The following is a 24,535-nucleotide window of genomic DNA, read 5'->3' as shown; positions in this document are numbered from 1 at the left end:
TTCCATGAAGAGCTACCACCTGAAGACAGATAAATGATTCCTGTGATATGTTGCTGACTGTTAAGGACAAGTGATGTTCCTTTACTGTTGTAGGGATTGTGTGGCTTTGGATGCTTATTTTGTTAGTTCAAAACAATAGATATCTATTCATATATATATATAGAGAGAGATTTATACTGATTCAGGTCATCTTTACTTTTTAAATGACTTCTGCCTTTGATTTTTACCATGATTAACTAAAAAACCAATTAATCTGATTTAAATCTTTGTAAGTTAATCACACATGACTTGTAGTAAAATTTCCCCAAGACATCTACAATTTTATTAGAATACCCAAATATTAGGCATAAAACAGTCCCATTGTAACATGATCAAATGAAAGATTTTACAGAGATTCTGTTTTAATAAAAATATCAAATGTAGAAATATGGCAATTAAAGTAAAAATTAAGTTAGCCAAGTGTTTCAAAGCAGATGTGTTAATAAGAGATGAAATTCATATTATCAGAGCAAAATACACTTCCCCTCCTCATACCTTACACACAGCAGCTTGCATAATTGCATCAAATCCACCCTCAGGTGTGTCAATATTAGCAGAAATTTTCTGATCCTTCACAATTTCATTGAATTCTTCAGCATCACTTGTCAATGGCAAAACGTGCTTGAATCCAAAAGTAGGTAAGCAGAAGTATGGAATACTACTACAAAAGCAAAATGTGAAAATATTCTTAATTAAATATGACATAACACACAAGTAAGAGCTCTAATAGTCTGGCAACATTTTCTTGCATGATAATGAATTTTCCTGAAGAGCCTGACTCTAACTTGGCTATGAGTCTCACTTCTAAGGTTGTTGTTATCATTTCCCACCCACCCCTTTCAAATTAATCATATTAGCTAACACTTAGAGATCACTGTATCTTACGCTGGCTCAAGCTCAGATAACAGGTAATCAGGTGATCAAACTCTCCACTCCTGTGTGTGTGTGTGTGTGTGTGTGTGTGTGTGTGTGTGTGTAATCATTACCTCCTATTGCCTCTTAACCCAAACCCACCAACACTCCCAGTCTTATTATAGGGTGACTCATACTGGGTGACATGTATGAGTCACTCTGTAGCAGGGCTGAGAGTGAAACCTTTCTTCTTCCTCCTCTACTCCCTCCTGCACCCCCAGCCCTGCTGCCAATGGACCAAAAACCAGAGCAGGGCTCTTCATTCTAGATCCCAACTTTACCGTGACTGAACAGACTGTCGTGGACAGAAATAAAACCACCATTTAATACAGATTACTTATGGGGGAAATGTCATGTTAGGATATCTGCCCCCAAATATTACAGTAGAACAGAAAAAGCTGATCATAAATCCAGCCACATCTTATTCAGAAAGCCAGTTAGTAACTGCGCTTAAGGTTTGTAGCAAGTTACTCAGCAATCTGAGTTTTAGGTTTTTATTTATAGAATGGAGATAATTGTACAGAGCAGAGGTTCTTAAAGTGAGGCCCCTGACCTACTGAGTCAGAAATGTTAGGGGTGGGCTCAGAAATCTGTTATTCTAAAGCTTGAGAAACTCTGTTGAAGTAGAGACAAAAGGTATAACTCCCAGTGAGGTTGTGGAGTGCTGTCTGGGCAGAGATGGTTGACAGCTTTGCAGACCCAGAAGCCTGCCTTGTCAACACAGATAGAGCCAGTATATCTTGCAGAGTCAGGCTCCTGTTCACCAGATTCATCTGTCTGAAGTACACAGCCAATCCTCATCAATCGTAATTCCCTATCTGCAAACTCACCTACTTGCTAAAATTTCTTTGTAACTCCCAAATCAATACTCTCAGTACTTTCTCAGTCATTCACATGAATGCACAGAGTGGTCAAATAATTGAATCACCAGATACACATGTTTCCCAACTGAGGTCAAACAAGGCTTTGTCTTCTTGCTTTAGCTTTCATGCTTAACAGATGTCCTTTCCAGGGTCTATTTGGTGCCTTGTCTTTTGTATCCTTGTGCTTTTTGTTGGTGATTTTGCTGTTTAGATAGGCCCTGAAGTGTGGTGCTGAAGGGCTGTCTAGTGTTCCTTGGTGCACAAGGCTGTGATGTATCATGGAGAACATAAGTGTATTAGATATGCTTTGCTCTAGCATGCATTACAGCAGTTGTTGGCTGTGAATTCAATGTTAATGAATTAGTAATATATATTAAATAGAGTGTTACACACAGAAAACAAAATTATATATTGATCAGTTGGTGAAAACATGGCCAGAGGCTCACAGGAACCTAACTTTGTGTCTCCTCTGGGAGCAATGGTTTAACATTTGCTAATTCGGTGTTCAAGGAGACTACACAACAAGACTCTTTTGAATAATGAAAATCAATTGTATGTACAAGTTAAAATGACTATGGATTCATTCATACAGAGTAATGGAGTTCTACTGAGACCAGAATGCTGCTGTCTGCAATGGTAGTCATTTTCTTAATATCAGTAGACTTTCATAGAAAGCAGGTCATAATCTGATGTGTCCTCAGGGTTCAGAATAAGTGGAATTGGAGGATCCCAGCACTGACTGGTACAGTTTGAGATGTCCCAACACAGCCATCTCCAGAATGGATGCTCCTGGTCATCCCAATCTGTGGTTGGCTAATAAAAGTTTGGAAATGTAGGAAAGCCAGTGAGACTGGAAATTGTAAGTGCCTTGGCTAAGGCCCTTGGATTGAATGTGGCCCATACTTGAACCTATGATCCCTGTTTCTTTGCCCTGCCCTAACCTACCAATACTGTTCATTTTTTTAGCTATGACAGGATACCTGGCCTGGTGGGCCCAGAAGCCAGTCTGTCACTTCCAGGGAACTTTTCACATTTTCTTTCTGATTCATTATATTTAACTTTAGCTCTCAGAAGGCAATCTTAAACTTTTATTTTTAGTATTTTGCATGGACTATCATTGAAATTCTGAAGAGTTGACCACAGAAAACATCTATGGTCCTAATAGAATAATGGTGAAGCTTGACTGAAATAAAATGTGTGAAATACACAGTACAATGAGCTTTTCCAAATAAGTGCTTCCTAACATTAGTGTCATTTCTTATATAAATCACTTACACAGAGTCTAAATTTGACTAATGATATCTCTAGAATCATATAGTTTCTCCTGCTTAAAATAATAATGCATGTTCATTGAAGAAAATTTGGGTTTTATGTAAAAGTGTAAATGAAAACATAAATTTTAATGGTTATCAGATGTATCATAGTTTATTTGACCATCTCTCTATTACTGAAAGTTTATTTCAGAAACTTTTCAGTTATTAAATAATGTGTGATCCTTCCATATAATCTTTGCAAACTCCAAAAACACACTACAGATTAGATTAAAACAAGTTTTACAAGTGTGGTGCACAGACCCTTTGACATCCCTAAGCTCTTTCAGAGTCATAAGGCCAAACTCTTTCACAATAACAAAAAATGTTATGTGCCTTTTCCATTGTGCTGACATTTGCAGTGATGATGCAAAAGCAGGAGTGAGCAGAACTGCTAGTGCCTCTGCACAGATAAAGGTACAAAGCTGTGTAATTGTTCTTACATTTTCACCAGCAAGCATTTACTGTAATACATTTTAAAATGCGAGTTTTTACTTGATTGTCCTTGATGGGGCAGTAAAAGTTATTAATTTTATTAGGTCTACACCCTTGAAAACATGTTTAAAAATTTCTTTTTCTGTATGACCAAGACAGAAAAATGCATACAGCATTTCTGCTGCTCACCAAAGTAAATGTTTATAGTAGAAAAGCACTTCTGTGATTGTTTGAGCTAAACTGGCCTATATATATATATATATATATATATATATATATATATATATATATTACCCTCTCTATCTGAAAGATGCTTGACACACTATTAATCCAACTTAAATATTTGACAGAAATGTTCTTAAAATATGAAAGAAGTGAGGTTGTCATTTCAAGAAAAACAACCACTGGTATTTGTTGCCACAGATAAAATTTGAAATAGTTTGAAAATTAGAATTTTGTGATCATGGTGTCTCCCCTGCCAGGTAAGTATGAAAATTAGAATTTTGGAAAACTTTCATCTGCCACCTATGAGATTAATAGGTGGCAGATGAAAATGCATTAAGAAATATCTGATGATATTAACAAATGGGATGTTTTTGACATTGTATCATGAAATTTGGAAGATCTGCCTAACTCAGTGAAGCAATGGTTTTCAAAGGATCAAAGCATTTTATTACAAAATCACACACATTAGTAAAACCCATTCACAGTGCAAGACAGACCAATGGCTTTTAACGTGATAGAATATGAAAAGTTCATTGACATTGTTTCAGATTCCATATTGAAACTAACTTTTAGTTTGAATGAAGTATCAAAGAAGATTGCTGAAACCAGTTTGGCTCTCAGCATTGGCTTGCAGACTGAAAGGTCCCGGGTTCGATTCCGGTCAAGGGCATGTACCTTGGTTGCGGGCACATCCCCAGTAGGGAGCGTGCAGGAGGCAGCTGATCGATGTTTCTCTCTCATCAATGTTTCTCTCTATCCCTCTCTCTTCTTCTCTGTAAAAAATATTCAGTAATATATATATATATATATATATATATATATAATATATATATATAAAATCAATAATATATATATAAAAGATTACCCACAGTCATGAGAAAAGTTGTTAGATGTGTCTCTCTTTTCTTATTATATATGTGATGTTTGACTTTCCTCATGGAATTTAAGCAAAACAAAGTATTTCAACAGATCAAATGCAGAAGTAGGCATAAGAATCCAATTGTCATTTACTAAATCAGATATTAAGAGATTTTTAAAAATGTAAAAGCAAGGCTAATCTTTTTGTTTTAGAAAAAATAGTGTTTTTTTAAGATGTGTTACAGTAATATATAGTTCTTATTGTAATTATCAAATAAATCAATAGCTAATTATTCTTTAATATTTGTTTTCTAACATGCTGAATATTAATAGATATAAACTACACAGTCTAAGGCTCCTGGTGGGAGGTCTTAATTTTTAAGAGTGTAAGAGAGTCCTGAGATGTAAGTTTGAAAACCACTAGATTAAAATTATCAAAGATACTAAGTGTTGATGAGAGGAAGAAAATTAACACTTTGAATGTTTGTTATGTTCTGAGCTCATTCAATTCTCATGGTTGCCCTAAAAGGTGAATATTATTATTTCCATGTAAAGGTGAAGAGAGCGAGTTCAAAGAGAGTAAGATTTTGTCCAAGGTTATAATTTAAACCCAGGACTGAAAAACTCCATGCTCTTTCCTCTTTAAGTCGTTTGCCTTTCTACTAAATAACATTTTTATTTCATAATTACAAGGTTTGGATTGATCAAAGGATTGATTTTTGTGTTTAGTGTTTGAGTTCTTGGTGTTTATATGTATGGGGGGAGGTATCTGGACAAAGAAACTTGGAGAATTAAGGATGTATTGGAAAAGGAAAAAAAATATAATGTGGCAACAAAAAAAAGAACTTTATATATAAGTTTAACTAATGGAAATTTTGCCAACAAGAATAAAGAAACAGGTTAGAAAATAGAAAAATATTGACCTTTTAAGAGATCTCATCTATAATACTCTGTTATTGATAGTAGCTGCCATTTATTTAGAGCTTCAAGATCAAGCCCAGTACTAAATGCTTCCCTTCATTACCTTGACCAATCCTTAAAACCACTCTGTGTGATCAGCTGTTATTCCAAACTGAAGCATATATATATATAAATTGATTTTTTTACAGAGTGGAAGGGAAAAGGATAGAGAGTTAGAAACATCGATCAGCTGCCTCCTGCACACCTCCCACTGTGGATGTGCCCACAACCAAGTTACATGCCCTTGATGGCAATCAGAACCTGGGACCCTTCAGTCCGCAGGCCGACTTTTATCCCCTGATCCAAACCAGTTAAGGCCAAACTGAAGCTTTGAAAGGTGAAAAGATTCACTTTTGGGGACATTGGGGAGTGAGTAGATGAATCTGGACTTAATCCAAGCTGACTCCAAAGCCCATGCTCTTAGCTACACTGTACCTTGTGTCTGCTCCCCGAAGGGTTTCAGCTCCTGGAGGACGGGGCCCAGATCTTTTTTCCCAGGGATCCCATGCCTAGCACAATACTTGGCACATAGTTGGAGCTCAGTAAGTTTTTGTTGAATGGATGAGTGAATAAATGAATGCATGAATGGAATGAATCAAAGCTGCAAAATGCCAAACTGCTTTCCTTCTCTAGAAGCTTGATTAAGGACAGGATCTTGTTAATTCAAGATGCTGGGCTGTCAGCTTAGCTAAGCATTCAAGTTTGTTAATTTTTATATTTTTCTGATAACATTCCATACCTGTTGTTCCCTATTGTCATTAAAATTTTTAAAATTTAATTTCAGAGAGAGGAAGGAAGAATGAGAGAGAGAGAGAAACATCAATAATGAAAGAGAGTAATTGATTGGTTGCCTCCTGCATGTCTCTTTCTGGGGATTGAGTCAGCAACCTGCGCATGTGCCCTGACTGGAAATTGAACCTTAACCTCCTGGTTCATGGGTTAGCAATGCTCAACCACTGAGCCACACCAGTTGGGGCCCTATGGTCATTTTTGTAATTTATGTTACTACATCTGATCTGACCTGTGATAGAAAAAATGATTTTAAATAAACCCCTGGGGCAGAGGTAGCACTTTGTAATGCTAGATAGAATTGTTCTACTAGACTCTCTACTGAAGCTTGTTGAAGGAGAAAGATAATATGCAGAAATTTTAGACTGGTACAACATTTTGTGATTTTTTTTTTTTAAAGGCCAGAAGCATTAGAAATGCTTTTATTATAAAGAGTTAGGAGGCTGATAGCACCAATCTTATTTTCCTTTACAAGTGAGTCAAATAATTGATAATGATAATCATAACTTATTATTTATTATACAGCATTTTTGAGGATACAAATCATTATATCTCTATAAAAATCTGTTCAGTGTTGCAGAACTTGGCAGATGTCACTCAGTACCCATTCTTTTTTTCTTTTTTTTCTTCTTCTCTACTAACAAAATTTTCATTTTATTTGAGGTAGCAACATGCTTTCTTTGCAGCTAGCTGTGGCTATGTAACTAAGTCCTGGCCAAGGATACACAAGTGTAAGGAGTTCTTAAATTTTTTGGCAAAACTCTTTAAATTGAAGAAATAAAAATCAATATTCATTTGTAATTTTTAAAAAGATTAGCAAACAAGGAATAGAAGGAAACTTCCCTTACCTGATAAAGGGAATTAAAAAAAATAACAACAAAAACAATCACTACCTAACAACATACTTAAAGATGAAATGTTGAAACTTTCCTCTTAAGATCACAAGCAAGATGAAGAGCAGCTTCTAAACATTTCTATTTAAAATTGTACGAGAGATTCTAGCCAGCATGAAAGGCAAGCAAAAGAGAGGAACAGATATTGGAGAGAAAGAAGTTGTTATCCACAGATTACCTGATTATGTACATAGAAAATCCTAAGAAATCTTCAAAAAGTCAGACTAGAACTAATAACAAAATGTATTAAGGTTGCAGGATACAAACTGAGTATGCAAAATCAATTGCATTTGTATATGTTATCAACAATTAGAAAATAAAATTTAAAAATAACTTTAACAACAACATTCCAAAGTTCATAGCAATAAATTAAACAAAGGATGCATAGGGTTTTATCCTGAAAATGACAAAACATTGCTGAGAGAAATGAGACAAGATCTAAATTTATGGAAACACATGTCATGTGCAATGATTGGAATATTCAATATTTTTAAGATGTCCATTCTGCCTAAATTGACCTGTGGTTTCAATGCAATTCTAATAAAAATCTCAACATATTTTTTTAAGGAATTGACAAGCTGATTCTAAAATTACTATGGAAATGCAAAAGATATAAAATAGCCCAAACAAAAGAACAACGAAGTTGGAGTTGTACTCCAGATTTCCAGACTGTTTAATAAAGCTACAGTAATAAAGATTTATAAGGCATTAGGGTTACATGACTATATTCAAAGGATCAATGGATCAGAATAGAGTTCCTAGAATTAGACTCACACATATTCAGTCTATTGCTCTTTTTAAAGGGCATCAAGATCATTCAATGGGAAAAGGAAAAATCTTGCTTAACAAATAGTTCTAGGTATTTGCATGGAAACATAGGCCTTTTTTTTCATTCAAATAAAAACACATATTTTGAGATCATAGTCCTAACTCCAAAAACTTCAATGGGAAAGCTTCCCAAAGAAAACATAGCAAGCATCTTTGTGACATTGGGGTTCACAAACATTTCTTAGGACAAAAAAGGAACTAACCAGGCAGATAACTAATTGTACATCTCAAGAAAATAACTGGTGTCATTAGATTCTCTCATTTCGTTCCTGAGAGGATTAACTTAAGCATCCAAGAAAGTTAAAGTAAAACCAGCTTTCTTTGCACAAACTTCATGATTTTTATGCTTTCATGATCTTTTGACTTTCACTGATCATTTAAAAATAAAGGTATTTATTGTATGAAAACAAAGAACTAATCATTTCATAAAAGATTGATAAATTGTACTTTATCCAAACTAAGAACTCTTTAAAATATATATTTTATTGATTTTTCATAGAGAGGAAGGGAGAGAGACAGAAAGTCAGAAACACTGATGAGAGAGAAACATTGATGAGCTGCCTCCTACACACCCTCCAATGGGGGATGTGCCCACAACCAAGGTATATGCCCTTGACCGGAATCAAACCTGGGACCATTCAATCCACAAGCTGACACTTTATCCACTGAGCCAAACCAGTTAGGACAAAACTAAAAACTTTTACATGAGCACAGGCATTGCTAGAAAAATAAAAATGCAGTCCATAGACTGATTGAAAATATTTTTAAAACAGATAAAGAACTTTGATAAAGAACTTTTATTCAGAATGTATAAAGAACATATACAGTAGAATGTTAGGAAGACCATCTAATTTTTAAAAGTGGGGAAAATATTTGAAATAACATTTCACAAAATAAGATATAAGAATGGCAAATATAGACATGAAAAGATGCTCAACATTATTTGTAATTAAGGAAATGTAATTTAAGCTACAATGAGATACACACTTATTTGAATAGCTAAAATTAAGGAGACTGACTACACCAAGTATTAGCAAAGATTTTGAATAACATTGCTGATGAAAATGCAAAATTACACATCCACTTTGGAAAATAATTTGATAATTTCTTAAAAAATTAAAACTATACTTATACCATTTAGCAATTCCAATTCTGGTTATCTATCAAAGAAAAATAAAAAGTCCATCTATCTACACAAAGAATTATATGCAAGTGATCATAACAGCATTTTTCATGCTAGCCAAAATAATGGGTAACAATCCAAAATAATGTCCATTAATGGAAGAATGAATAAGCAAAGTATAATAAATCCATATAATGGACTATTATTTAAAACAAAAAGGACCAAACTACTGAGAAACACAAAACCATGCATAAATCTCAAAAACATTATTTTGAGCAAAAGAAGGCAAACACAGAAGGCTTATACTACATTACTTTATTTATATAAAATCCCAAAATAGGAAAAACCTATCTAAATTACAGGAACCAGAAATTGGTTGCCTCTGGTGAACTAGAACGGATTGAAATGAGGCCTCAGGGAAGTTTCTGAGTTGATGAAAATGTTCTATATCATGTTTCAGGTAGTGATTATATTTGTATATCCCATTGTCAAAACTCATCAAACTGAACATTTTTGATGTGTGCATTGTAGTATATGTCAATTATAGGTAAAAAAAAAAAGGAAGTGGGGACAGACACCATCTCTGGTACTTGAATGCAAACACAACTCCCAAGAGTTACAATCAGTAATGAGCTCCTTTCACGGTCAAATTATTTTGGGTTATGTCAGATCCTAATTGGAAATCACACGGAAATGTCTTTAAAGTGATAGTATTAAACTTGTTTGTCTTTTACAGAGATGGATGCTCGGGTGCATACAAGTATTAAAAGACAATGGAGGCTTGGAAAGTTATTTCATATATGCCAGATTTATGGTAGTCAAGGGTTTGGTTTCGGAGCAACCCAGATCTTAGCACAAATCCATGATTAGTCATGTGGCCTAGGGGAAATTCCTAAACTCTCAGAGCCTCTGTTACTTCCTCTGAACAAGGAGAAGAGAATCTGCTTTGACTTGCTGTTATTATGAAGACTGAAGGGTGTCATTTATGTAAGACCTTCAGCATATGGCCTGGCACTAAACAAATGATACCTAGTCCTTTTTTATTAGAAGGATATGAAAAACTTTTATTTGAAACATGTCATTGACTCTATAGGTAAACCATCACAAAGCAGTTTGCCTTCAACCATCACCACCTGCATAATACATTATTTTAATATCTGGTTACAGCATATTATAATGGAGTCACCACCCAATTTTGAAATGAGTTAGATAGTAGTGAAGGCTACAGAGACCTTCTCCAATCAGTAAGAAAAATCCACATTTCCCTAAGTATGTCAAAGGAAGCGGCAAAACATGCTATTTTGGCAGAAGTCATTATACAATAGTAGAGACTCTGAGAACATTGGGTTACTGTCAAATGGCCACAGAAAGTGGTGATCATTTAGAATAGACGGTCTCAAATGGGCTGGAGATGGGCACAGGTGAGTGGAACCCATAGCTAAAAACTCGGTCCCCTTGTCTGCAGAACACAGAGCCCAATTTGTCATATCTTGACCTACACAGAGATACAGATGCTGCAAGGACCCAAGGCTAGAACCGTGTGTTAAGATGACTTTCTCTTGGTTCTAAACAACCCAGGCAACTGAGAGAGCTGCTGAGATCTAACCAGACAGGGGGGAAATGCCAGAGAGTTAGCAAGCTCCTGCCAAGTGCAGCTCAGAGCGGGGCTATCTCTACAGAAAATCAGTGTTCAAAGATTCCAGAGAATCATTTACTTACCTGCAAGGGTTGGCGATTTCTTCTGGCGTTGTTTTCATAAAAGGGGAGACGGGTTTTTCCACAAAGGAGCCAAAGCCCAGTCTAAAGTTGCTAGTTAATTTAGACATCTCCTTGGAGAGCAGGGAACCCAGCTCTTTGATTGTGTTGAGGTCATCATCCATGGAGGCCGAGAGGTCCATGAGGTAATACAAGTCCACTGGGTAATCCTCGGTCTGGCGGACTTGCACTTGTAGTGTCTGCTCACCACCTGCAAGTACCCCGCAAGAAAAGTGAGCCCATAAATATGCAGAGACATGTTTGTGACTAGCCAATCACTGGGCTAGCTGGCTATTTCATTTCAGTAAGAAGTTACTGAAGATACTGAAGATTTCATAAACTAGGTGGCAGAGTTTATAAATGAATGAGCCCATGGAGGTCTTTCAGCAGTGTGTTTAGAGCTACTGAAGGAGGTAAGAGTTAGGATATTTTATATCTCCTTGGGAGGACTAGCATCCATTTAGATGGGAGATAAGCTGATTTTTTTGTATGTGGTTTTTAGAAAAGGAGAGCAAAATGAAAAGGAGTTTAAAATTACATTACAACTCTTGAAGAAATGTGAGGGAAACCTTAACATTTGAGCAATTCAAAGGGTTACTATTAGATAAGGCTTTTTTTAGTGACACATTTGGAGTACAAGTGACCAATATGAATAAATAAAAGCAGTTCTCTATTTCCTTAAGAATGGGAAAGGGAAATAATAAACAGTGGTATTGTAATAGGTGGTACAAGGAATATGAGCAGAACAGTGATATTACCACGAGATCTTAGATTTATTTACATGCTCCAATGCTCATGTCAATCAACGTACCTGGTCTCAATTTAAGAATCAAGCTTTGAGGTGCAATCTGAACAATGTCAGAACTATTTTTCTGTCTGCCTACACTGAGAGGCTTATTTGTAAGTATTTCTACTTGGGAGACAGGGTTTTCGATGAAGTTTACTTGACATCCTTTAGCTAGAAGATTTGCTCGGGTATCACATCTTTCACTGACTCCAGGTTGCTGGGTAAAATTCTAAAAAGTAAAACAATAAAAAGAAAAAGACAAATCTGTATTTTTATAAAATACAACTTTATTTTGCTTGCTTTACTAGTTAGGCATTTTGCCATACTCAGAATACCATATCCCTGCTATTGATTGTATGTCTAAAATTAAGTTATAGCAGAATAACCAGTCAAACTTGAGGCTCATTGACTCACATGCTTGGAAAGAGGCAAACCAATGCTCATGTTGTTGTTCTCATTCCTTAGAATTCTAAGCCACTCTTGCTGTTTTCACCAGCCAGGAAACTTTCCTTCTGAAATTGATTTTTGAGACTGTAATTCGTTCTTTATCAGTCAAGCCTGTGCATATGTGAGGCACCAGGCTAGGTGTAGCAAACTAACTTTCTGTGATGTATCCAAGGTAAACAGTGGCTGGACAAGGCCTCGGAACCCTTCTCAACATGTCACTGCTACCACCCACAATTACCACATTTGCCAAAAGACTAGAGCGGGTGTTAATCATAGAAGCCATTCTTCTCTCTGCTCTAAGGAGAAGCCTAATTTGCCTTTTGTTCCAACTGTCTCAACTGATATAACTGCTACCATTAGAGTAATCTTTTAGAATAATCTGGTCTTACAATGTGACAATAATTAACTACCAAGTATCATCCCCAGGTAAAGCTATCAGTGGTAACTTAGGAAGTGCACTTAAATGAGTGCTTAAAGATGCATTGAAATAAAAATTCCAGAGTGAACATTTTGTTAGACTGATTTGTTCTTTTACATCTCTGGTAGGAAACTAATATTGTCTTTTTCAGGGAGTCAATGTAAAAAAATGTGGGGTTTTCCCTTCTTTGTATATTCTCAAACCTACTCTTCATACATGAGCTCAGAAAGGCCTAATTCCGGAGGCTGGGTGAAAAAGGTAAAGGGATTTAGCGAAACACACATACACACACCCATCTCATTGATACAGACAACAGTTTGATGATTACTAGAGGGAAAGAGGGATGGGAGGAGGTAGGAGAAGGTCAAAAGGTGATGGAAGAAAACTGACTTGGGGTGATGAACACACAATATGATAGAATTATACCCCTGAGCCGAAACCGGTTTGGCTCAATGGTAGAGCATCGGTCTGCGGACTGAAAGGTCCCGGGTTCGATTCCGGTCAAGAGCATGTACATTGGTTGCGGGCACATCCCCGGTGGGGGGGTGTGCAAGAGGCAGCTGGTTGATGTTTCTCTCTCATCGATGTTTCTAGCTCTCTATCTCTCTCCCTTCCTCTCTGTAAAAAATCAATAAAATATATTTTAAAAAAAAAAGAATTGTACCCCTGAAACCTATATAATTCTACTAACAAATGCCACCCCAATGAATTCAATACAAAGAAGAAAAGAAAAAGCATAATTCTCTCACACTGCACTTTTGTTTGTGACTCATCAGTCAATAGGCAGGGGGCGTGAGCTGGATTTTCCCTCTAGAGTCTCTGAAGCCCTCCTCCACAGGTATATGTTCAGCCTGGGAGGCGTAATGAAGAGTTCTGGCCTGGTCTGAGTTAGGTGTCCAGGTTGGTTCCCCTTGAGCATGCTACCAGTCCTTGCTGAACTTGGCATTAGTATGTTTTGATTTGGGTTTAGATTTTCTTTATGAGATTCAGTAGCAAAGTGTTCTAAATCCAGAAAAAGCAAAGCAGCTTCTTCTTCTTTTTTTCCCCTTCTTTTTATCAGGAATCATTACAGGTTGCTTTCCAGTGTCACAGGAGGCAGTGACTCAGGCTGGTTTATAATACATTGCCTAGTCCTTGTACTAATTCCACATACTTTTCCATTTGATCAGATAAGGAATGCTATTTTGGGCTTGGTCACTGTGGTACAGTCACCACGCTCATGAAAATGTAATGTTTAAAAGAATTGTGTGATGTCTGAATAGTAAAGTTTAACTAACCCAAATCTAGAACACTTCTCTTAGAATCTTGCAATGATTCAGAATTGGTCCTGGTTCACAGGTGAACTATAACGATGGTACTAAACTCAATATATTTTTAACATTAGAAAATACCATCTCCATGACCTCTGATGGCATTTGGCTGGTGAAGAGTTAGAAATGGCTTTAATATAAGGGGAGGAATCAGAAGAAATAACAGACCCCCACGTTAAATATTTTTCAGAATAATTTGGCATTTACTCCCTCTGCAAATTGCTTTTGAAAGTAATCACACAATGACTACTTTGAATCCATCTACTAAAGTTTACATTTTCCCTCCTAGATTTCTCTCACTCCTCTAACCCCACAGAGAGCAGGACACTATCAGAACCATCACTGGTGACATTACAGTAAGTGTAACTGAGGCTTTTACAACCGGTTGAGATCATTTGCTTTACCTCCTGAGAGCACCAGGCACACTGAGGTCCAATGAGCAGACAGTCTCCGCAGGTCTCTGCACCTCCCATGGCACAGCCACCTGTGTTTAAACCCAGCAAGACACAGGGATTCAGCACTCACTCAGTCACTCCACTTCCCAGACTAATGGCTCTTAAAGTACTTGAAGGAAGCAATAGCAAAGTTTACTTTTGTCTTCAAAGATCACTCCTCAAAAAATGTTACCAATTTATGAAGTTTATATTTGACATCAACCACATTGAAAATATGTATGTCTTATTATCCCCAAGTGATGATTCTCTTTATTCTTAAAATAGGAAATATTCCAATGTTCACAAATATAAAATCATCATTTACTGTCCTCATTCATTATCATCCACTTGAATTAAAAAAATATTTTTACCTATTTAAAATGCTTCTCTCTTAAACGTACTATAGTTTTAGTTTTTAAATAAATCCCTGTTCTCTCTCAAGGTCATTACTCTTGTATTTAAAAAAAAATAGCTAGTAAAGTTAACAAAATGGTTGTCACAAATGTATTAAGAAGTCCTATTGTGTAGTAAGGCTGTTTAATTCTCCTCATTAAAGTTCCCATGCAACCTTTGTATTTATTTACTTACAGTCCCGCGTCTGCCTGCAATTTGTTAAAGTGTTCGCTCAATGGCAAGAAAGCAATCAAACCGGTTAAATAAAAAATGACTTCAGATCGAGTTTCTGAACCAAATGACAGGTTTGTCAAGCATACCACGAAAGCAATTTATCGGAGAGCTCGGGTCTTACCTTGTACGTGATCGTTCCTTCCTAGAAATAGAAAGAACAGGCAAAGCAGTTCAATCCCCATTCGTTTCAGTTCTCGCTGTGCAAACAGATTAAAAAATGAATTACCTTCAACGTTACAAGACCAAAGCTGAACATCGTTAAAGTCTTTTTTCCTCCAAGTGTAAGATTTTGAATACTACTTACACTGCTTTGAAAAGAAACTTGAGATGTAAATAAAAAAGTTTTCATTTAAGACAAATGAAAACAGAGGCTACCTGGACAGGTAAAGGAGAAAAGCTGTGCTTAAAAGCAACTTCAACATGATTTACTTCCTTGTTCTCCTTATAAGGAAAGCAGGTGTACAATCACCAAGAAGGTGGAGAAATTCATTCAGTAGAAATTTTTGTGTAATTTCTATTAGTCTCTCTGCATCCTAGAGAAAGTCAATACCTTCAGTGAAATATTGATCAGTGAAATGTCAAAAGAGCAATTGAAATGTTTTAAAGGTGTTTCTAAAATAATTTAAAAGAAAAACAGTAAAGATGTATAAATAAAACACAAATCTATAAATTATAGGTAAGGAGGGTTTAAAAAATTGAGCTAAAGAAAAATACCTGAGATTTTTGTATTCCATTTTAAATCCTTTGCAGAGAATTGAAATAAATTCTGAAAAATATAAATCATTTCACAGTCAATTTAGAAGGCAGGCTAAGGAAAGCAAAACATAGTGCTCCCTTGTTTTTCACATTGGATGAAAGATACTTTTTTCTATAACTATAGAAATATTATCTTAAAAGCAATATTGTAAATAAATATAATAAAGTCATATTTGAGAATTAGTCTCAAAACAACAATAGTGGAAACTGAAACATTGATGCCCAAGTTTCTGAGTCATTCCTGATAAGAACCAGGTGTTCTTGTTGTGTACTGTGTCAGCTTCTAGCTCACAAGTGGAGCATAGGAGGTATTTATTTGTTGAACAAAATAGTGACAGATTAAAAACCTATACAAGCCATGGCTAAATTCATGAGGGTGATTACATATATTTTCCTAATGTATTCAAAAGGATGTTTTGCGCCTAGCTGGTGTGGCTCAGTGGTGGAGTGCTGTCCTTTAATCCAGGAGGTCACCTTTGGAGTCCAGGTAGAAGCATATGCCCAGGCTGTGGGTTCAGTCTCCATGTGGGGCGTGCAGGAGGCAGCTGACCAATGATACTATCTCATCATTGATGTTTCTATCTCTCTCTCGGTCTTCCTTCTTCTCTGAAATCAATATATGCATATATATATATATATATATATATATATATATTTTTTTTTTTTAAGAGGATGCTTTGGATGTGTTGAGACTACAAACAGCTAATAAAATATTCACTTTGTTTCTCTCCAAACTGAATTTAGGCTTCTTGTTTTGGGAAGAGGGTGGGGCAGATAGACAGTGAGGGGTGAAAGGGATCTAACATGTGGTGAAGGAAGATGACTTGACTTTGGGTGGTGGGCACACAGTGAAATATACAAATCTTATAACATAGAAATCCACACCTGAAACCTATATGATCCTATTAACCAATGTCTCCCCAATAAATTTAATTCTTTTAAAGTGTATTTCTAAGCAAACGTATGAAACCTATGAAAAGAGGAAAACTAATTACGGGTTCTTCTCAGAAGGCTTTGTTCATTTTGAACTCATATGCAAGAACCTGGAATAACATGGCAAGAATCTTGTAGAGAGAAAACAGGATTATGAAAGAGTTGGAAGTACGCCTTTTTGGGGGAGAAAAATACAGTTCTATGAATTAAGTTGATTTAGCTTGAAGAAGAAAGATTGCTACACAAGTTATTTGTGTCCCTGATATCACCTCCATTTTTGTATCTAGTATTAGGTTTCATTCATTGATTCATTCAACAAATATTTTTTGAACATATACTTTGTGCCAAGGATTGTTCTAGAAGAAGCCAAGTAAACAAAGCCAAGCTCTTGAGACATAAAACATACTAATATATTCCAGGCTGGGGAGCAGTAGTAGCAAGAGATTCTTAAAATCAGGCAGTGATTAGGGCTATGAAAATTAAAAAGCTGGGTAAAAGGAAAGAGGGATAGGAAGGGTGAGTTACTTCATTTAGAATAGTCAGGGAGGATTTCTCTGCTCAATTGCTATCTAACAGATCCTTAAATGATTTGGGCAACCAAATGCAAAAGTGCCGAGGCAGCCTCTTGCTGAGCATTTTCAAGGACAGTGGAGGGCAAGATGAGATACAGAGAACAATCAAAAGAGGTTAGATTGAGAGGCAGTATGTAATCTTGACCTTGAATTCTAGTTTAAACTAGAATCCATGCGGCAGTAGCTCGCTGCCGCCCTCCAGTAGCTCTCTGCCCACTGCTCTGCCCTCCCATAACTCCCTCTGCCCTAAACCTCCCCCCATAGCTTGCTGCCCTGCCCCCTCATGTAGCTCTCTGCCTTACACTTGCAGTTTGCTGTCCAACCCCCCACCCCTTTCTGCTGATCCATGATCCAGTCATTATGCAGTTGGTCATAATGCTTCATGGCATAATGATTATTTGCATATTATATCTCTATTATATAGGATGTGATATATCCCACCATCAGACCATCTCCAACTGGGTGCAGGCAGCAACAAAAATGTCCCCAGGGAACTCCAGACACTCCATGTGACCCTGTTACTAAACTGGGGACCTTGTACTATTCCAGGCACAGAATTCCATCCAGGCCAGGCCCTAAATAATAAGAGCTTTATTTGCGCTTCAGCCTGGTTGCAGCTCCTTCCCCATGCCCAAGCCTTTGCACCCACTACTTGTGCTGCCTGGAGGCTCTTGCCTTCTTATATCTCTCACTTGATTAATGCAACTCACCATCGAGGCCTCAGTGCAGACGTTACAGGGACTACCCCACACAGAACATCGTGGTCTCCCAGGAGGCTTTCCCCAAGCTAGCCCTGTTCACTTTCCTTGTACGTGTCTGCATCCTGGCCTCTCTCCACAATAAGGCTGTGAGGTCTTTTAAGGCATTTATTTATTCAACAAGCATTTATTGAATTTTTACTAGGTATCAGGCAGGGACTGTCTTAGTTATCTTTATATTCCCGGCAAGCAGCATCATGCTTGGTACTTCGTAAGTATTCAATTATTATTTATCAAGTACATGGTTGAATTTTAAGTCTTCATTATTTTGCCTGTTATGAAACACGTACTCCAATAATATTAAGCTTATAAATAATTAAATGAATAACTGGTTTTCGAAGGTACGTAATGCAATTAGGAGAGGGAAAAGGTGCTTCCCACTTGGGTGGTGATGAAAGCTTAAAACGCAGGGTGGAGAAAAGCAGCTGAATTTAAGATAAAATACAGAGTACAGCAATGCTACAATTAAACCTCCACCCACTGTGTTTTCCCCTTGGCACCAGGCTGGATAATTTGTACCAGCTAAAAGGCACAGCGTAAACATTCTTGCTTCCTGAAGATGCGATGCCTGGTGCCCTCTCCTGGAAAGTACCTGTCCCTGCCCTTGCTGTTCCAGGAGCAGCCAACACCCCAGCACCGGAAGAAAAACTGTGTCCCCTTAGCCAAGCCAACCAGATTAATCACCCTGTTTCTGTATATAGATGGAACTTGATCTGGAAAATACAGACCAAAATCGGGGGTTTGGTCATGAGGGCTGAAGCTGGCTGAGAGAGGACATGAGTTTAGAAGGAACATAATGCTTCAGGAATGAGGCAATGCTGGGAGGAATTTGCAGCTACAAGGAGACAGAACCCCAGGCAGAGAAAAACTATGATGAGTTGATGAGGTGGTGGGTGGAGAGTGTCAAAGCAGTGGAGAAGGAAGGGCTCCTGAGCCCCAGGAACCGAGGAATGCTCACATCAGACCCACACACTCACTCTCTTGAGAGGACAGAATGTGGCCCAGGCGAAGAGCTTCCAAGGACCATAAATGCCCTTCCAGATTGATCTCTCCAAGGCCTGGCTCTTCCTTGGTTTCCCCAGCATCCTGTCTCTTTTAGTGTTGGTGTAATGGTTGAAAAAGGTGAAAGGATTGAGAAGTACAGATTGGTAGTTACAAAATAGTCATGGGAATACAAAGTAGAGCAAGGTGTATTCTTACAACAAATTATCATCATTTGTAGTGGTATACAGGGTCTCTATGTTCCTTAAAATCAAGAGATTACAAGTCACACCATCTATATTTTCAGATAGGCTGCTCAGGCCCAAAAGGCAGCATGCTACCATCTAATTGAGGGTCTGACCCTTTTCAAAGGGTCTGAACTGGGTAAGGCAGACTCACAGAGCACTTTACAGCTAGGGAAGTAGCACCTCCCACACTCTGCCCTTCAACTGGCCTTGGCTTCTGAGATTTATAAATGGGCTGTCTTCAGTGGAATCCTGACTTCAGCAAGCCATGTGAGCCCATCTGATTCACTGTGTTTTGACTTGGTCTTTCTAGGACTCAGCCACTCACCCACATTAGAGAATGACAATTTTAGGTCCATCTGGGCCAACTCCAAACTCCAGGGCATCTCAAAACAACCCTTGGAGAGTAAATACTGAGTCAACCTGGCCGGGAGCCACTTCAAACCCTGGTGACCTTAGTAATGACTGTCAGGTCTTGGGATGACATTGCTGTGTTAACCTGCTTTATTCTAAGTACTGGTGTCAAGTCTACCTCCTGTTGTCTTTCCATGAAAACCTCTCTGACAGAGTAGCTAAAAGATAGTGGAAATGGATGCATTTGGCCCTGATGTAACTTTATATGTGAAGTGCCACACAGTGGATTGTTTGCAGATGCTATAGTTTGTGAGTGTAACTTGGAAAGCACAGAATCTGGAAGTGATATCTTATTTCATATTTTAAAACCTTCAGAAGAATTCTTTTAAAGAAGGGTGTGCAGTAGTTTTCTATCACCTTGGTGTATGATGCTCACACAATGTGCTAAATACTAGAGAAATTTTTTGTGGCCTAAGCCTAACATTCTGGAGTTTACTCTTTTTTGTTTTGTTTTTTTTTGTTTTTTTTTACTGTGGTAAAATATATATAACATAACACTTATTATTATAACCATTTTTTAGTTATAATTCATTGGCATTAAGTATATTCATTCAGTTTTGTATGTGGAAAGACCTGAGTTCAAATTGTAGCCCTGCCAGGTCCTACTATATGTCTTTGGGAATAGTATTTATTTCTCATCATTTTAGTTTCCAGAATGTAAAACAGTGGTAATATATATTTTTCAGGATTATGGTAAAGATTTAATTATACCATCTGAGATATATTCAGATTTTTTGACGCCTGAATATTATATGGTTTAGGAGGCCATCTTTAAGAAAAGGAATGCAGAAAATAAACATACAATTCCAGGAAGCACAGGGAATCCCTACAAGATGAACCCAAAGAGGCCCACACCAAGACACATCATAATTAAAATTCCAAGAGCAAAAGACAAAGAGAAAATATTAAAAGCAGCAAAGAAAAACAGTTAGTTAACTACAAAGGAGCTCCCATAAGACTGTCAGCTAATTTCTCAACAGAAACTTTGCAGGCCATAAATGATTGGCAAGAAATATTCAAAGTGATGAAAAGCAAGAACCTACAACCAAGATTACTCTACCCAGCAAAGCCATCATTCAGAATTGAAGGACATATAAAGAGCTTCCTAGACAAGAAAAAGCTAAAGGAGTTGATCATCAAAAAAAACAGCATTACAAGAAATGTTAAAGGTTCTTCTTTAAGAAAAACAATAAAATAAAATAAAAATATGAACAATAAATAGAAATAAATAAAAAAACAAAATCTTATCATTTATAACAACATAGATAGACCTAGAGGGTATTATGCTAAGTGAAATAAGTCAGTCAGAGAAAGAAAAATATCATATGATTTCACTTTTATGTGGATACTAAAGGAAAATATAAACAAACAAAACAGAAATAGACTTAAAGATACAGAGAACAAACTGAAGATTGGCAGAGAGAGGAGTGTTGGTTGAATGGATGAAAAAGTTGAAAGGATTGAGAAGTACAGATTGGTAGTTACAAAAAGGTCATGGGAATGCAAAGTACAACAAAGAAAAAATAGTCAATAATAGTGTAATAACTATGTAAGTTCCTAGTTGGATATTAGAAATATCAGGAGGAACATTTTGTAAAGTATATGATGGCTTACTATTACGCTGTGCACCTAAAGCTAATGCAGAATAATATTGAATGTAAACTGTAATTTAAAATTTTTTAAGTCAATAAACCCTTTTGTTTAAAAAAGGAATGCAAATTGGAAATAAATTACATATGGAAGTGTATATTTATTTAAAATGAGAATGAAAAATTCTATGACAACAAATTACTGAAGTTTTAGAGATTCCAGGTCTTCTCTACTTGATATCACCTTAAGTAATTCATGAGAAATGGTTACCTAGAAATCCTTTCTGATGGTACTCTGGCTTTCCATCCCCACCTGGGCTCCCACGCACTCCCCGGCACCTGTGCAAGCCAGGGGACTGAACTGAGGGTTTCATCTGTTTCATTGTTAATCTTCTGATTTTACTCAGGATTCTAGTTTATGGTAGTTAGTTTTGTTGAGCACCTCTCATGTGCCAGGCACGGTTAAACATTTATTAGCGTTGCCCTAGTTCATCTCCTGATATGCCTATGATGTAGGGACTATCTTACTTCCACTTACTAGATGAGAAAACGGAGGCACAAGAGGCTACCTTACCTGCCCAAGGTCACACCGCAGCTCCGGCAGCAGAGCCCTGAAAACAGATCTCTCCGTCCAACCTGAACTCTGCATTACCACACAAACCGCCTTCCAGTGGATAACAGATGTTTGTAGAATCATAAAGCAGCTGTCAATAAGAAGTGACATTCTCCAAGGAACCATTAAGTGCATGTGTCTCCCAGTCTCCAGACCCCTTGTTCCAGCTCCAGCTCCAACTCTGTATCTACCCCGTTTCCCCGAAAATAAGACAGTGTCTTATATTAATTTTTTCTCCCAAAGTTGCGCTAGGTCTTATTTTCAGGGGATGTCTTATCTTTCCATGCGCTGGGTCTTATTTTCGGAGGATGTCTTATTTTCGGGGAAACACGGTAGCTGTCTCCTTCTTGGTTTGTTTGTTGTTTATCCAGTGGGTCATTCACCACAAAAATAAAGACAGAAATGTGGTCCTGCATCATACAATCTTTTCTATACTTGTTCTGATTTAAGTCTGGTACATATCTCCTAAAAACAAACTTGAAACAAAGCATGAGGCTCTGCCTGGGAGCCAGGCCTAAGGTTGAGTCCAGGAGAGGGCAGTCACAGGCATTTCCTGTGGCTCAGAGGTGACTCAAGATTAAGTCCTGGTCCTCCACCCACTTTGGAGCTCAGTAGTCAGTCACACTCCCAGGTTAAGAAGGACAAGTCTGATGCAAATCCTGTATGTTTGTCCTGCTTGAGGAACTCACTGACCCCATGTTCCAGAGATTACCTTGAAGTCTACAAGAACTGAGATCTTTCTGTCCTTCAGTGTGTGGAATACACCCAAAGATGAGCTTTCTCTGTGAAGTACCAGTGAATGAGAGTTTACTCACTCTCTTTACATCCCTATTTCCCTATCTAAAAAGCAAATGGTATGCCACAGCAGGAGGTCCATAGGAACAAATGGAAATACTGATTGCAAAGGGATTTGCTCATTCACAGCATGCTAAGCATTATTTCCTCCTTTCTTTTTAAAAGATCATTCAAACAGCCTAACCAAGGCTTAGGATTCCTTGTTTTAAAGTAAATATTTGTTTTTCTATGAGCACCATCTCCTACTTCTGGGACTGCAATGGGCAGTGGTATTACTAGTAAAAATGGACTCTCATTCATTCATTCATTCATTCACTCACTCACTCATTCAGCAATATCCCAGGCACTATTCTGGGAACAGAAATGGATTAAAACCAACAAAGTCTGCCCTGGCCTGGTAGCTAAATTGGTTAGAGCATTGTCCCAATACTTCAAGGTTGAGGGTTCAATTCCTGGTCAGGGCATACAAGAAGCAACCAATGAATGAATAAATAAATGGAACAACTCTCTCTCTCTCTCTCTCTCTCTCTCTCTCTCTCTCTCTCTCTCTCTCTCTCTCCCACTTTCTCTAAAAAATATATCAATTAAAAAAAAATCTGTAGCAGAGACAGATAATAAATACCCAAACAAATAAAGATGTCAGAAAGTGATAAATGCTAAAAAAATAAATAAATAAAGAAGTCAGTGAGTGACCGAGATGAGATGATCAGAGAGACTTCTGATAAAGTGACATTAAGCAGTACCCTAAGGAAGTGAGGGAGGAAGTCACATGACTCTCTGGAGAGTGTTTGGGGACAAGTAAGACCCCCCAGTGAGAGTGCTTGAGGACAAGCAGGGTGACCGATGAGGCCAGTGGAGGAAGTGGGTAAGCATAGGAGATAACAGAGGACAGTCCAGAGAGGCAAGAGGGCTGGAGGAAGCTTGTCAGGAAAGCCTCTTAGGCTCTGGACTTGTGTTCTGAGGAGAAAAGCTTTATAGCCGTAGCACATATTTTTAAAGAATCACTCTAAGCAGCAAGAATGGAAACTGTTAGATCTACCAGAGGTTATTACAGCAGTTGAGGCCAGAGATGATAAAGGCTTGGACAAGGAAGACAGAGAAGAGAGGTTGAATGCTAATATTGACAGCATTTCCAGTAGACTGCTTGTAGGAAAAGAGTAATTGAAGGCTCAGGAGTCCAGAGTCATGGAGGCCCCTACTTGATAACCCCACCATTGCTCACAGGTTTCTCCAGACGTGTCAGAAACACATCAACTAGTATCTATTCACGTGTGACAGTGAGATCTAGTCAACTCTAATGACCTGTGGAGTCCTGTAGGAGTCATAACTATAAAAAGTGTTCTGTGGCAGAATAGGAAAGGTCGGAATTATGCAGGCAAGTACTCTGTGGTGAGACTGTATATATGCTTGTGTCCTTGACATTCCTTCAGTCCAGCTAGCTGGTATCTCTGTTTAAGGATTCTCCATGACTCGGCATTTGGAGAGCAAAAGAAAACAGGGAAAAGCCTCATGGTCCAATGTTTCTCTCTACTTGCACTGGTAGACTGGGTCAATTTCAGTAGCAAAAGAATCTTCCTAACAGATTTTTTTTTTTAAATGTCGCTCAGCAGGTCACTTGGTAAGAAAGTAGAAGAGGTAGGTATATTTAAAAATAAATCCTTGCAAAGTGGAAGAATTTAAGATTTTATTTTTATTTTAAGGATATAATAGTATGAAGGTTGTTTTACGGTACTTAAAAATTTTTTTTAATGTTATTCATTGGCTTTTGAGAGGAGAGAGAGAAAGACAGTTGACTTTGTCAATCTACTATTTACCCAGTTATTGCTTGATTCTTATATGTGCCCTGACTGGGGATGGAACACACCA

The 24,535-nt window shown here is 37.4% G+C and overlaps 1 protein-coding gene across 4 annotated transcripts in view; it reads right to left on the bottom strand.

Moving 5' to 3' along the window:
* ITGB6 (integrin subunit beta 6) overlaps nucleotides 1-15,796 on the bottom strand; it is a 74,512-nt gene extending 58,716 nt beyond the window's left edge. Inside the window, exons 1-6 of one of the 4 annotated variants that reach the window (XM_045575412.1) lie at nucleotides 15,728-15,796; nucleotides 15,135-15,210; nucleotides 14,357-14,436; nucleotides 11,802-12,006; nucleotides 10,955-11,201; nucleotides 535-700 (exon numbers count right to left, since the gene is read on the bottom strand). In XM_045575412.1, the coding sequence (XP_045431368.1) occupies nucleotides 535-700; nucleotides 10,955-11,201; nucleotides 11,802-12,006; nucleotides 14,357-14,436; nucleotides 15,135-15,195 (759 nt within the window). In that variant the 5' untranslated portion in view covers nucleotides 15,196-15,210; nucleotides 15,728-15,796. Of the gene's footprint in view, nucleotides 1-534; nucleotides 701-10,954; nucleotides 11,202-11,801; nucleotides 12,007-14,356; nucleotides 14,437-15,134; nucleotides 15,211-15,317; nucleotides 15,471-15,727 lie in introns of those variants that run through there. The other 3 variants (XM_036421934.2, XM_036421935.2, XM_036421936.2) reach the window with 3 other exon arrangements.
* Nucleotides 15,797-24,535: the final 8,739 nt, after the last annotated feature.

The sequence above is a fragment of the Pipistrellus kuhlii genome, unplaced genomic scaffold, assembly GCF_014108245.1.
Source record: "Pipistrellus kuhlii isolate mPipKuh1 unplaced genomic scaffold, mPipKuh1.p scaffold_m20_p_7, whole genome shotgun sequence".
Classification (NCBI taxonomy): Eukaryota; Metazoa; Chordata; class Mammalia; order Chiroptera; family Vespertilionidae; genus Pipistrellus; species Pipistrellus kuhlii.
The sequence above is the reverse complement of the archived record's forward strand: the minus strand, read 5'-3'. Positions and strand labels throughout refer to the sequence as shown.